The sequence below is a fragment of the Castor canadensis genome, chromosome 4, assembly GCF_047511655.1.
Source record: "Castor canadensis chromosome 4, mCasCan1.hap1v2, whole genome shotgun sequence".
Taxonomy (NCBI): Eukaryota; Metazoa; Chordata; class Mammalia; order Rodentia; family Castoridae; genus Castor; species Castor canadensis.
Window position 1 is genome coordinate 23,440,791 of NC_133389.1, and position 13,709 is coordinate 23,454,499.

The 13,709-nt window shown below is 34.2% G+C and overlaps 1 protein-coding gene across 2 annotated transcripts in view; it reads right to left on the reverse strand.

The window, feature by feature from the left end:
* The window catches only part of Dcc (DCC netrin 1 receptor), a 1,132,969-nt gene that overhangs the window by 109,805 nt on the left and 1,009,455 nt on the right, over positions 1 to 13,709 (reverse strand). For both annotated transcript variants that reach the window (XM_074069811.1, XM_074069810.1), the window contains exons 18-19: positions 12,705 to 12,843; positions 8,118 to 8,225 (exon numbers count right to left, since the gene is read on the reverse strand). In XM_074069811.1, coding sequence (XP_073925912.1) covers positions 8,118 to 8,225; positions 12,705 to 12,843 — 247 coding nt within the window. The remainder of the gene's footprint in view (positions 1 to 8,117; positions 8,226 to 12,704; positions 12,844 to 13,709) is intronic.

The window sequence follows — 13,709 nt, forward strand, 5'->3', positions numbered from 1 at the left end:
GTCTTTCTTTGAGTCACATACTCTATCTTCTTGCTCCCATCTGGACTGTGAACCTTTTCTGACAGATTTTTGCCATGATTATGTCATAATTATCTGAGATTTGTCTCCCTTCCAAAATAAGCACAGTACAAATCATCACTATGAGAAGACTGTTCACCATATCGTCATCTTTACTTTTCTTTCACAGACCATTCTACCTTTCTGTACTTTCTTTAACCACATTGCACCCACCCCTTAAGGTCCCTTTTAAGCTAAATATGTCCTATGAACCTCCGTCAATCAAGAGCTTTCCTTTCTGTAAACATCATACTTTTATGAAGTACAAGAGGACGTATGCATTTATATTGTTCATCATTTCAGCCAATAGTGCTTAAAAGAATTATACATGAGTTTAGGGGGTGCATTCTGGACTCTGGACTGGATTTTTCCTTGTGTTAGTGTTGGATTAAGCAATGTTAGAAAACCCAATATTCAGAAGCCCATTTTTCTTAAAATAGGACCAAAGCTGAAAACGTGTATCTATTTTGCATTGGCTTTCACCCCTCCCCTAGTTTGATGTTTCCTATATCTGCCTAATCCTTAAGAATAGCTTGAAGGGTGGGTAAAAATTCTATTAAAAAACACTTAGATTTCAAGACAGGGCTTTTTGTTGGATACTTATGGTGAGCAGTCATTGCTGACCCCCAATTACTCCTACTCATTGGTATTCATGTATAATCTTTTCAGTCTGAGTTTAGGAAAATTCTAAATCTTGCTTTTAACCAATGAGGTACAGTGAATGTGATAGAATGTCTCATACCGTTAGTTAAGATTATGACTTATCTAATGCTATCAGACTTTATAGATTCTCTCCTGTTTTGGCTTTGAAAAACTGCCAAATGGAGACCATGTAGCAAGAAGTGAGGGTAGTTTCTGGCCAACAGCCAGTAAGGAATCCAGCTGACAACCACTTAAGTTTAGAAGCAAATATTTTCCAAGTCTAACCAAAAGTAAGACTTCGGCAAGACCAAAATCTTGATTTGTAGCCTTGTATGAAACATAAAATCATAATATTTAGCTAAATTGTGCTTAGATTCTAGACACACAGAAACTGTGGTAACAAATATGTGTTAAGCTGTTAAATTTGTAGGAATATTGGTACACAGCAAATACCTAGTAAAATAGACTAAGAATAACAAAGCAATCTGTATCCCAGATTATTTCTGTCAAGAATCATTGTCTTTAGTCATTATGCAGGATTTGTATACTTATTGGCATTTATTGCAATGTCAATCCTGCAAATATGAATGTCCTAAAAAACATGAATGTCTATAGATGCTGAGAGCTCAAGAAAAGGTAAAAGACTTGCCAATATAAAGAATACTAAAAACTTAAGAATGTTGTAAGACTCTTGCTTCTATTAAATATTAAGATTGGAAGGCTATAATTCAAAAGATATGCTGAAATATCATTGGATGAGTGATTGCAAAATTTCATTGGATAAAGAAGTTGTTTCCAGGGATATCCATTCATTTATAACCCAGTATCCATCTTTGATATCAATAAATTATCTTCATATTCTTTGGTCCAGATTTTTCTCCATTCTTATCCTTAAAGAACCATATCTATTGAAAAGAAGGCAATTTCTTCCAGTTTTTATTATGTGCATGTCTTATCTCTTCAAAAGGATAAAAACATTCTTATAGTTCAGGAGACATGTCTTATATTATATTTTTATTCCCCAGAAAAATCTAATAAAGTAGTCTTCACATAATAGGTACTGAAATTCACTAACTAAATGAAGTCCTTTAGCTTGTAAGTATGTAAGTTTTACATTCATGACACTTAATGAAATTGTTCAAGTTTTCCTTGGCTGTTGTAAGTGCATGATGAAGCAGAAAGCTTGGAGAATTGTGTTCCCATCTAGGCTAAGCGAGGCTTATGCCTGATTTTCTGCATTTATCAAATGAGAACAAAACATTTGGCTTCACTGGGATCTTATCTATGTAAAAATTACACATTTAAAAATTGAAGGATGGAATTAAATAGTTAAATTTGAATGTGTGACAGAAAATATTTCCTGGCTATAATTCAGACAAAGGACTGATAACCAGGAAGCTTAAAAAACTAAACTCCCCAAAAATCAATAAACCAATAAAATGGGCAACTGAACTAAACAGAAATTTTTCAAAGGAAGAAATCCAGATGACCAAAAAGCACATGAAAAAATGTTCACCATCCCTGGCCAAAAAGGAAACGCAAATCAAAACCGCACTAAGATTCCACCTTAGTCCTGTTAGAATGACTAGCATCAAGAACACCACCACCAACATACGTTGGGCAGGATGTGGCAGGGGAGAGGTGGAGGAAGGAACCCTCATACACTGCTGGTGGGAATGAAAGCTAGTACAACCACTTTGGAAAACAATATGGAGGCTGCTTAAAAAAGTAAACACAGATCTGCCATATGATCCAGCAATACCACTTTTAGGGATATATTAATGCAACTCAAGTTATTGCAAAAGCACCTGCACACTCATGTTCATTGCATCACTATTTACAATAACCAAACTATGAAAACAGCAAAGATGTCCCACAACCAATGAATGCATCAAGAATATGTGGTATTTATACACAGTGGAAATTTACTCAGCCACAAAGAAGAATGAAATTTTTGTCATTCACAGGTAAATGGATAAAACTAGAGAACATCATCATAAGTGAAGTTAGCCAGGCTCAGAAAGCCAAAAAATCACATGTTCTCCCTCATATGCAGATAACAGACCCAAAACAAATACAGTAATATTATTGGAAATGGGTCACACACTAAGTGCAGAATGTGCACTGGAGAAACAGGGAAAGGAAAGGAAACCTAAAACTTGAATGAGGTTGATGTGCCCACTGTAGAGGACTAACAAAGTAATCTTAAATTGGCAGAGGCCACTATGGGAAGGGAACCAGGAAGTACTGAAGAGGTCTAGTAGAGATGAACCAATGTGGGTTGCAATTCACAAGTGCATGGAAGCAATGCTAGGAATCTCTCTGTATTAGCTATCTTTATCTCAAAGTAGCAAAATTGATATGTCTTATTATCTCCTATGCTTTCTCTTCAACAAAATCAGAGAACATGAGGTCAGAACAGGTTCTGCCTGGAAGCAGGTGGGGATGGGGTGGGGGGGTGCGGAAGGGAGTAGGTGACACAAACAATGTACACCATGTGAGTAAATGTAAAAACGATTAAGTGATAAAGAGACAATAGTCTTGAAAAAAAAAGTTGAATGTGTGAGCATCAGATTTAGAAAATGCCAAATTGTTGTTTGAGCAGTTTCCTAATTTTTCTGGGGAAGCCCACACTTTTTTTTTTTAATTTGAGAGGTGAACTAGAGAAAAGCAATAGATTATATCATTAAATACTAAAAATGGCCTTAGAAAAAGCATAGAATTTCATTTCAGTATGCAATTTTGATGTATTTGGAAGATATTAAACCTACCATTGAAGTTTTATCTTCTGGATTTCCCCATAACCATGCAGGTTAAAACAAAGGCATTGTTTTATTAATACCTTCATACACCTTTATATTTCTCTGTTCTTTTCACTTTATACTTACCTGTGTCTCTTTCTCAATCCCTTTCTTTTCCTTTTTCTACCTCATTTATGCCTCTTATTCTACCACTATTACCTGAACAATAGGGTATTATTTGCCATCATACTTCGTTAAGATCTTCTGGTATTGCAAACCCGGTAATACACTCACATTTTGGAATCACACTTGTCTAATATATGTAAAATATAACATCATACATCAATCATTTTGATTCTACTTATACAAATATACAGTTATGACTTTAGAAGCAACCTTCTTTCCTGTCCTTTCCCATTCTTTTTCACATTCATTAGTGATTCCCTTCCATGGATCAGGTAGACTGGTAGTTACTGGGAAGACCAAGCTATGTAACAGAGTCCCTATCAAGAAGCAGTCAACCCACTGAAGCCTTTTAATCTTTAACAAGGGTTTAAATCTTTTTTTTTTTTTACTGGTATTTGACCTCAGGGCTTCATGCCTCCTAGGCAAGTGCTCTACCACTTGAGCCACTACACCAGCTCGTATTGCTGCAGGATCTCGTGAACTATTTGCCCAGGATGGACTTGACCTGCAGTCCTCATGATCTCTGCTTCCCCCTTCCAAGTAGCTAGGATTACAGGTGTGCGACACTGGTGCCAGCTAAGGGCTTTGATCTTGAAAGAAGTGACTGTGGTAATTGTGAATGCAAGTGTGTGGATAAGGAAAGAACCCATTTCCTCCTTGTCTGTGCTCAAAAGTTGCAGCCTATGATTCAGGAAGACTTGATTTCAAGTCTACCATTTACTGGCTGTGTATCTTGAATCACTTTACTTAATCTAAGTGTATTTCAATTTTCTCCTCTGAGACTAGGTTGCTAACAACATTTTGAAGAACTTAATGCAATATTGGTGTTTATATTATATTATCCTGTACATATAACTACTTATTAAATGCTGTAGCTATTATTATCATTACTTATTTCATAATAAACCTTAAGGAAGTAGCCAACTTAGCAGAGCTGGAACTTCAGGCTCAATTCAAACAGAAATAATATATTTATTTTTATTTATTTATTTATTTTTGCAAAACATTACACAATTTTTTATTATTAAATGAGAAAATCTCATTTGTTACATCGTCACATTGCTAGTCAGAGAAATGCTGCAGTGATGAAGAAAGTCAATGCTGGATCAACCGAAGAGAAATAATATATTTAATAGCAACTTAGTGATTAACATATTCAACAAATATTTATCAATGCATCTTCTAGCCAGTTACTAAAAGCTAGAAGATTTTCTCTTATGATTTTATGGAAAGGGGATGAGGAAGAAGAAGCCATGATGATTTCTTGTTCCCAAGTTCTGCAACTGAATAAACTGCAGAGGCTTTTGAAAAAATGGGAGTAAGAACATTCATATAAATTTGATTCCAATGTGAGTGCCCAGATGGGTCAAAATCTTTATTGACATTACAACCTTTTATAGGACTTAAGAATGTGATATTTGACTAGTTGTGGTGAATTTGTAGAAAAGAAAAACCCAAAAGAAAAAGATGGGAGAGGGGTGATTAGAGAGGTGACAATGGGCAGGGAAATGTATAATATGAAGTTGGATTTGAGAGTTTACAAATTTTTTTGATGGAGATACAGATTTCAGATATCCAAATAAGTAGTCACTGATGCCCAAATTCTAGTACAGACATTTCTCCAGAGAAATTAATAAAGGGAAGAAAATGTCCTGCATTCTGGAAAGCAGCACTTAAGGAACAGGTCACAGGACTGTGCAAATAAGAAGAAAAATGGGTTGATGATTTTGTAAGTCAAGAGAGAGAATTTCATGGGGAGGAGAAACTAGACCAGGGTTATAAATGATACAGAAAAAGAATAGCCTTAGCTATGGGATTGCATAGGAACACTCTCTGAGAGTCCCAGATTTAGGCAGTGCTGGGTACAGCATTTATTGAAAGCGGTGTTTCACAACTCTGGCTGTACATGAAAAGCACTTGGGAAATTTTAAGGAATACTATGCTCAGTCCCTCCTCAAATGAATTAAATCAAAGTTCAGTTGAAAGTCATGAATTTAAGTGAGTAGAATCCTAAAGTTGGAGCAAAACAATATATGGACCTGTTTTTAATCCTAGCTCTGCCAATTCTTGATTATTTGACTTTGGATGAGCTGTTTAATCCTCAAAACTTAATCTCTTCATTTCAAAGTGAAATAATAGGAATATTCAATCACTTATAATACTAAAATATCTAGCAGGATGCCAACCATATTATAAATGCATAATGTATTTTGAGCAATGATTTTCTGAAAAGGTGAGTTCAAATTCCTAAATTGCTAGCATATGATCAGAGAATTTAGGCTCTGAAATTATCTGAATTTCCTCCTTTTACACTTGGGATTTTGTTTATTTGGTGGATTTAAAAAACTCCTTTTAATTGGCATATATTAATTGCATAAAGGAAATTCATTATGTTAATGTTCATAGATGCATATTACATGCCTTTGTTACTCTTTCTTACCTACCCTACCCCCTTTTCTCAGTACTTTATTACTGTAAAAATTCTATGAGATAGCTGCAATTTCTATCCTTATTTCACAGTAAGAAAGAGAACTTCAGGGAGATTGAATGACTTATCCAAGCATTAGGAGCTTGGACCACCATGCTGTACTGTTGTTTTCTTGAAGGATTTAGGAAAATAATCCAAGACAAATGTAATGTGGAAGCACATACATTCTAGGCACACTTGAGACCTGTGGCCTGGTGCATTGAACATTTTATTACCTTATTTTGTGGAAGTAATATGAAAGAAAGAATCAAAATCTGCATTGAACAGAAGTTCTCTCAAGGGTTCTTAGTGTTTTCTCCTTGGTGAAAAAAAAATCTCAACTTGACAGTCATAACTTTATTCTAATAAATGAGCCAGGCTTTTACAGGCAAAAATTATTGCCTTCCAGAATTCTACTTTTCCACTGTAAAAGGATAGATTTTGATTAGTAAGAATTATTGAAAAGGACTCTCTAAAGTATGTGGACAAGGTTTCTTATACATGTACTGAATAATTTGACAACTAAAATTTCATTGCTTAGATTAATTTGAGCTTCTTAATATAAGCCACACTTCTATTCTGCCATCCTCCTCAGAAAAGGAAAATTATGCTTTCTTTCAGAGGTGAAAAGATATTCTATTGTTTATATTGATTATTTGGAGAGATTTATTTAAGTATGACTGGAGATTAAAGGAGTGTGGAATATCACTTATCCCTTACTAAAAATATATTTTCCATTAGACCTTGTTTTTACTTAGACAATTTCTATGCTATTTTTCTTCTTAAACTTATTATGCATTGATTTACAATATGCTTATAAATAATTTTTATAATGAAATAAAATATAAATAAATCAAAAGCTATAGAAGTACTGAAACAAAACCAATGAAAAGAGATTGCAACAGTGAGAAGGGAGAATAAAGAAAATTGAAATGAGCCAGCCTCAGTTTTAAAAGGCCTGGCATACTGACAATTGAACATAAAAGATTTGGGGAGATTTTATGCTTCTCTTCTTTTTTCATATTTGTCAGATCAAAAGAAAATTCTGTTTCCTATTTCACTAAGAGCAATTTCCTAGAGAAAACAAATCTTAACTTAAATTTCAATCACATTTGGAATTTTCACATTATCTTTTCATTTTGCAAAATTCAGAATGTAACTCACCTAAAATAAGGGCAACATCTGAAACTTCAATTTCCTTGTTTATCTTGGTATCATATAGAGTCTGAATCACTTTGTTAATTTATAGTACTGCTATCTATCTCTTGCATGCAAAAAAATAAGAAACAGGAACAACTCAAACACGTTCCTAACTGGATGGTTCAAGTTAATTGGACTATAATGTGCACATTTTGGGATATACAATATTTTTCATAATAATTATATGCTATGGAGACACCTATTAAAAGCCTAAAGTGATCATTTAAATGCAAAATCTCTGATAGAACTCCATTATATTTTTCAACCTAAATTAACATTACAGGCTTCTAATGGATGCTGTAATTAGGCATTGATGTTATCAGCAATATTTGGAAAAATAAAATCTGTCACTGTGAAATATCCATCCTGTTCAATTTCTGTCAGAAAATATTAAGTATTTTCTGAACCTTATGATCTAAGTAAGAAGCTAAAAGCTAAGCAAGAAATTGAAAATCCCCAGACAAACCTTGTTCATGTGTACTACACAAAAATACAGGGTCGTTAGGCATCTTTTGTATTTCATAATTACCAAACAACCAGCTTCTTTTTCGTCAAGGCACTCCCTAAGAAGGTCGAATTAATGCTGCATAGAACGAAAAACAAAAAAGCCTATCCTAACTGAAATACACATCTTACACAAAGCAACTCAAAGGAAATGTGGATTCCTCCATCAGTGTGGGCAAGAAGAGGCAATCAGAGAGGATCAGGGAGGGTTAGTTTCTCCTGAGACAGAAACTAACAGACAAAAGGTAAGAATAGCAGGTGAGATAAGCAACCAATAGGCCAAGGCAGGACAAAAATGGGAAACAAAGCTGGGAGCTTACCAGTAATTTTCCCATTGGCTTCCAAGGGAGGCTGCCAGCTCACAACGACGGCACGAGACTTCCCTTCGCGAGTAATGACTGTCAAGTCCTTGGGAGCAGAGGTCGGGGCTGTGAGATGAGAAGAGACAAATCCTTGTCATTGTTGGTGAAAGGAAACAGATGTTGGTGGGACTTTAAATCATGATGCTAACACTCAGAATCTGTCATGAAGTGTATCATGTTCATTTCAAAGATTTGAATTTCATAAGCAAGCTAAGATATAAAAATTAACGGTCTTCCATGGAAGTTAAGTGACTTCTAAAGATGTGACTATTGAGAGGAGAATAGAGTACATGCAAACTTGGATGGAAAAAGCACAGCAGGTACTTTCAAATGAGCTCACCCTGAAATATAAAAACCATTATAAGAACAAGGAAATGCAAACATCGTGAGATAGATGACCACCTGTCTTCAAGATGGAATTCTGTTACAACTATAGTTTGTAAGTGAAAAACTCATCAAATTCTACATTTCCTTAAAACCCAAAAATTAATAAGTTAAAACCTGGGTTAAAATATGTTGCTTGACCTATTAGTTATCTTCTAAATAAGAATGCATAGTGAGAATCTAAAATAGAGGAGGTAAGAAATCTATGAGCATTGTTGCATCAATTTGACATGAACTAAGATGGGAGAGATACTGGATTGACGTGGCCAGTTTGCTTCCACCTTTAAAATATCATTGAGCACAATACGTGGAAGAAGAATCTCTCAGGCCTCTTCTGACCTGTTGTCTCATCTATGCTTTGAAGGACAGTCTTCCTTCTAGGTACCTAACAATGTTCCAAGTCTGCTATTCACAGTCTCTTATTGCCCTTAGTTCAACATAAGCAGATTTAGAACCTATGTAGACTCCATGTTTGGGTTCTTGAGAAATTTCTTTGTCTCCATATAGAAATTCAGCATATTACAAGAGAGATAGGTAGAACTTGACATGGTCTCTAAGTCTGACCCATGTGTACTCTAACCATTTGCTTTGGTTCTTCTGTTTGCTCATAAAGTGCAGATTCTATTCATTATCTATATTCTATTTCCAATACCTCTATCTGAGTAGAGTTTCAAATATTAGTCAAATAAAAGAGACAAATTTATTCCCATCTATCATATCTTTCATACCATTTTTCTTTCAATGCCCTTGTCCTCAAGACTACTGGTTCCAGGTTATCCAAAGATACACCTGAGTTTAATATATTGACAAAGTACTTAATATATTTAAATTGTCCTGGAAAAAATGGAGAAGGCAGAAGACACAGAGGAAGAAGCATAGAAGAATAAGAGGATGAGGAGGGAAACAAGAAAGAAGAGGAAGAAGAAGAGTGAGAGAATAATGGAGAAGAAGAACACATAAGTCAAGTATAGTGGATCCTTGAGTAAAAAGACAATATATATATAAAACATCAGATCAGAGACATTTTTGCAAGAAAAGCAGATTGATTGTAGCAATATCAAAGAGGTAATGAATGTTATCTTAAAGAAGGACTATTCTCATAAAGAGGTGATTCAGGCCAGAAGAAGTTGTGATATAATCACTTACTGTCTTAAATTGTTACATCAAGCACAAAGGGAATTTTTAAATTTTGAAAGAATTTAAAAGATCAATTTTAGTAGTCAGAATATTCTTCTCCTTACCTGTATTAAAATTCAAATAGATGATAATTAGATTGCTTCACTTTATCTGTTCTGATATTAAAAAAAATAAATAATTCTTCTATTTTTACTATCAAAATAATACATTGAGGAGTTGGTTGCTCAAAGAAGCAGTCTAACAACTAATCTACTAGGTGCTGGTAAGTTCTTATCCTTAAGCCATGTGAATGTTAGTGAATAGGAATTGTGGTATTGAAATTAATGGCTCAAATGCTTAGGATTATCATATGAATTGCATACTATCTCCTAATATTTGGAAAATAATATGACCTTAACACCCCTAAACCTTACTAACATAAGCAGTTCACCTCTGGCCTTCTCCAGAAAACCTAAGGTGGAGGAATGGATGGAGAGGTAAGGAAGGGATAGATGTCAATCAAAGTCTACAAAGTTTCAGTTAAACTGAATGAATTTTAGTATTAATTACAATGCATAGTGACCATAGTTAATAATAATGTAGCATGTATTTCAAATTCTAAAAGGATAAAATTTTAACATTCTTGTACAAAAAATAAGTTCATGAAGTGATAACTATGTTTATCAACTTGGATGACCCATCTAACAACATATACATAGATCAAAATACCACACTGAATCCTAAATATATACAATTATTATTTTGCAATTAAAATGTATAAGTAAACAGAAATTTTAAAAAAGAGAACTTTTTCACTGAATACTCATCCTCTCCTGGATTACCTATAAATAAATAATAATAGCTACTAGACTCTTTAAGATCAGTGCTTTCTTTTAAAGTCTCATTTCTCTTATTTGTCCTATGAACCCAGTGCTCCAGTTACTTTGAGCCATTCATAAGTGTCTCTTGAACATGTCTTTCTCACCCCTATTGTTTATGCTGCCCCCTTCTTTAAGACGTCTCTGTGATAGGTATCAGATGATGCACCCAAGCCATAGCTAAGCATTTCCATTCTCTGTAAAATTTCCCATTTCTCCAGAGAGAATTTCAACTTATTTGCTGTGAGTTCGACTTGCCCCAAATAGTACCCAATATTTCTTAGGGTACTACTGTATTTTCTTAAAACCCTTTTCTTCCTTGTTGGATTATTAGTCTCTTAAAGATATGAACTTTACCTTGTATATGATGTACCCACCTTGGGGCCTGAAATTATAATAAGTTGGCTTAAAGATAACCTCTGCCCTCTGACATCTCTTGTTTTCAAACAATTTTCACACATTTGAATTTATTCACTAAGTGTATGAATAAAGGGTAATTTTCTAGTTTTAGAAGATTCCAGTCATGAAATTTTATTGGGCATTTGTGATTTCATCTGCCAACATTCTTGCTGCTCACCCTCCTTTTAGAGAAGCACTTGGCTAATTCTTTTGAGGAGCAAGCTCTCTAAGTCATATGGGCATGGTAGCCACATTAATTGGGAATTTATGGTCTTTGTTTCACCCTCACTTTAGCTGTGTCATCACTTAGCTCAAGAGATGCCAACAAGGTGTTCTCTTGAAAGCTGAATCTTGACACAAGGAAAGAAAACATATAGCATCAAGCACAGTGATCAAAGTGCTGTGTATTGGTCTGAAAGAATAGACCAATACTTTGCCATCTCTAAAGCTTGTTCCTGTCCCTTTTGAAGGCCTGATCACTTCATATAGTCTTCCTCTTATTTTTATTTTACTTAAGTTACTCAGAATAAAAGAAAGGATTCACCATCTTACTTCAAGTATTTGCCAACCACCCTTTTTTAATTCATGAGTTATTTCAGCACATGACAATGAAGCACCATAGAGTCTTTATGCTATTACAGAATTAGAAGCAAATCCTAGAGTTACTTCATTCACCTCATTTCCTTCTTACAGTTATAAAGCCTGCAGACACTTGTGAATTACTTCTTGTTTCTCATCATCACCCAGGGATCTCATCCACTTGCTCTTTACACCTTTGTCTGGGTCATTGTCTGATTTGACAATCACCCTTTCTAGTAACCACATTTCTGAAAGTTAATATCTTTTTGTCTGCAATGGGTGTCACCATTGGTGTCTCTACAAGGCAAGGAAGTTGATGAGAAATCAATATGGTGCATTTATCAAGACAGATATTGGCATGCATTTAATATTTATAAAAGTGGAAAAAGAATGAATTTGCTTGCTTTAAGATGAAATTACTACTTCTTTTTCAGTTAGGGAAATCAGATTTTTTTTTCTAGTTTACATTTAACTCCCATTCACTTCCTTTCAATTAAAAGGAAAGAAAAGGTCTTTTATTGTCTCCATAGTATGTAACTCATTTGGTTGGTCCTAATCTTCCTAAGAATCTATATATATTGACATCCAAGTCAGAATTTTGGAAGAAAAAGTTAATATATATATAACATATAAAGTAGAAGAAGAGGATGCTTAGATTAAATCACCCTAACTAGAAATAGTCTTCATAAAGGTTTTCCATGATGTTGTCCCATTTCCAAAGAGTAAACAAGACTATCTAGAAACATCTTCCTACATCCAGCTTTCCTCATTTAGGATGAGTATCCTCATCCTAAATGTGAGACTACCATTGTAATTCAATGTTTTCTTTTCTACATAACTTCTCTCAAAATAGCAAATACCTATGACAACTGTTGTTCAAAGACATGACTGTTTTGGACAGAAGTCAATAGAAAGATTTTTATTCTTTGCCTAAATATATTGAAAAGAAACTTTATATTCATTTTCCAAAAATTAACACCCTAAAAAGCCAAATATTAATCATTCAATCAGATTATTTAATCTATTGGAGACTTCTTTTCCAGGGGAAAGAGAATTCTATTCACCATTTAGAGGGATAAAAATTTTATATAAGCTGATGTATAACTGAGGAACTATGAATACGTTTCAACTTCCATAAAACCTTGGAAAGTGTTACCAAATATTGAAGGGCTAGTCTTTTGTCACATACCTGCTTCATAAGTGGTGGCATGTGCAGTCATGCTCCATGTGCTTGACCTTCTGTTTTTTGTTACCATGACTGAGAATTCATACATTGTGTTTGGTTTGAGGCCTGTTGCTGTGTAGCTCAGAGATGTTGTGTCTTCTGACTATACAAGTAGGAAACAAGCACAGAGATAAAAAAATGAACTCTATCAACTCAGTAACTCAAGATATGTAAAAAGACTATCAAATAAGGTAACAAAAATAAATTTGTTTAACAGAACAAAAGAGCAAGGGAGCAAAGACATAACACTCACTGTACCTCTCCATCAACCAGCTTACACTGGCTGATTATACATCAAAATCATGATGATAAGATCAGGTATTATGTTGGTCAAAGGGGCAGATAGCTGATCCGTTTTCCTAGGTGAGGGAATACCTCAGCAACAGGACAGACTCCACTTCTATCTGTCAACTACATTTCTAAAAGTCATATGCTATGACCTAAACTTAAATTTATTCATAATCAAAATTATTTTTGGAGGTTAATGTTGTACATTTTACAGAGATCATCATTATTTTCCATTAGTAACAAAGTTAATTCATTGAATTCTGGTGTTCATCATGTTCTTAAAAAGACTTGAAGGTACAAACATTATTGCTTCCAGAATCTAGCCCTTGCAATAAAAAGGGGTTGCTGTGTCATGAGCTTTTATTTCATTGTGCACACTTCACATCAAAGCAGCATTTGAGTGTGGAAACTCAGGCAGTTTATCAGAAAAGGAACACCAAACTGGATAAATATTAAATGATGACATTGGTGTGCAAAGTGGCATTAAGATTATTTAAGTCTTTTGAATTCATTCTTTACATTTTAAATAAGTTAGTTACTTTAATAGAAAGTAAATTAATTACATCCTTTTTGAACACTCAAAAGATCAAAAAGATAATAAAGAAAAAATATGTTAGACTCACAGATTATATATTTTCCATATGATCTGACAAATTCAATATTCTTTATGACTCTTATAAA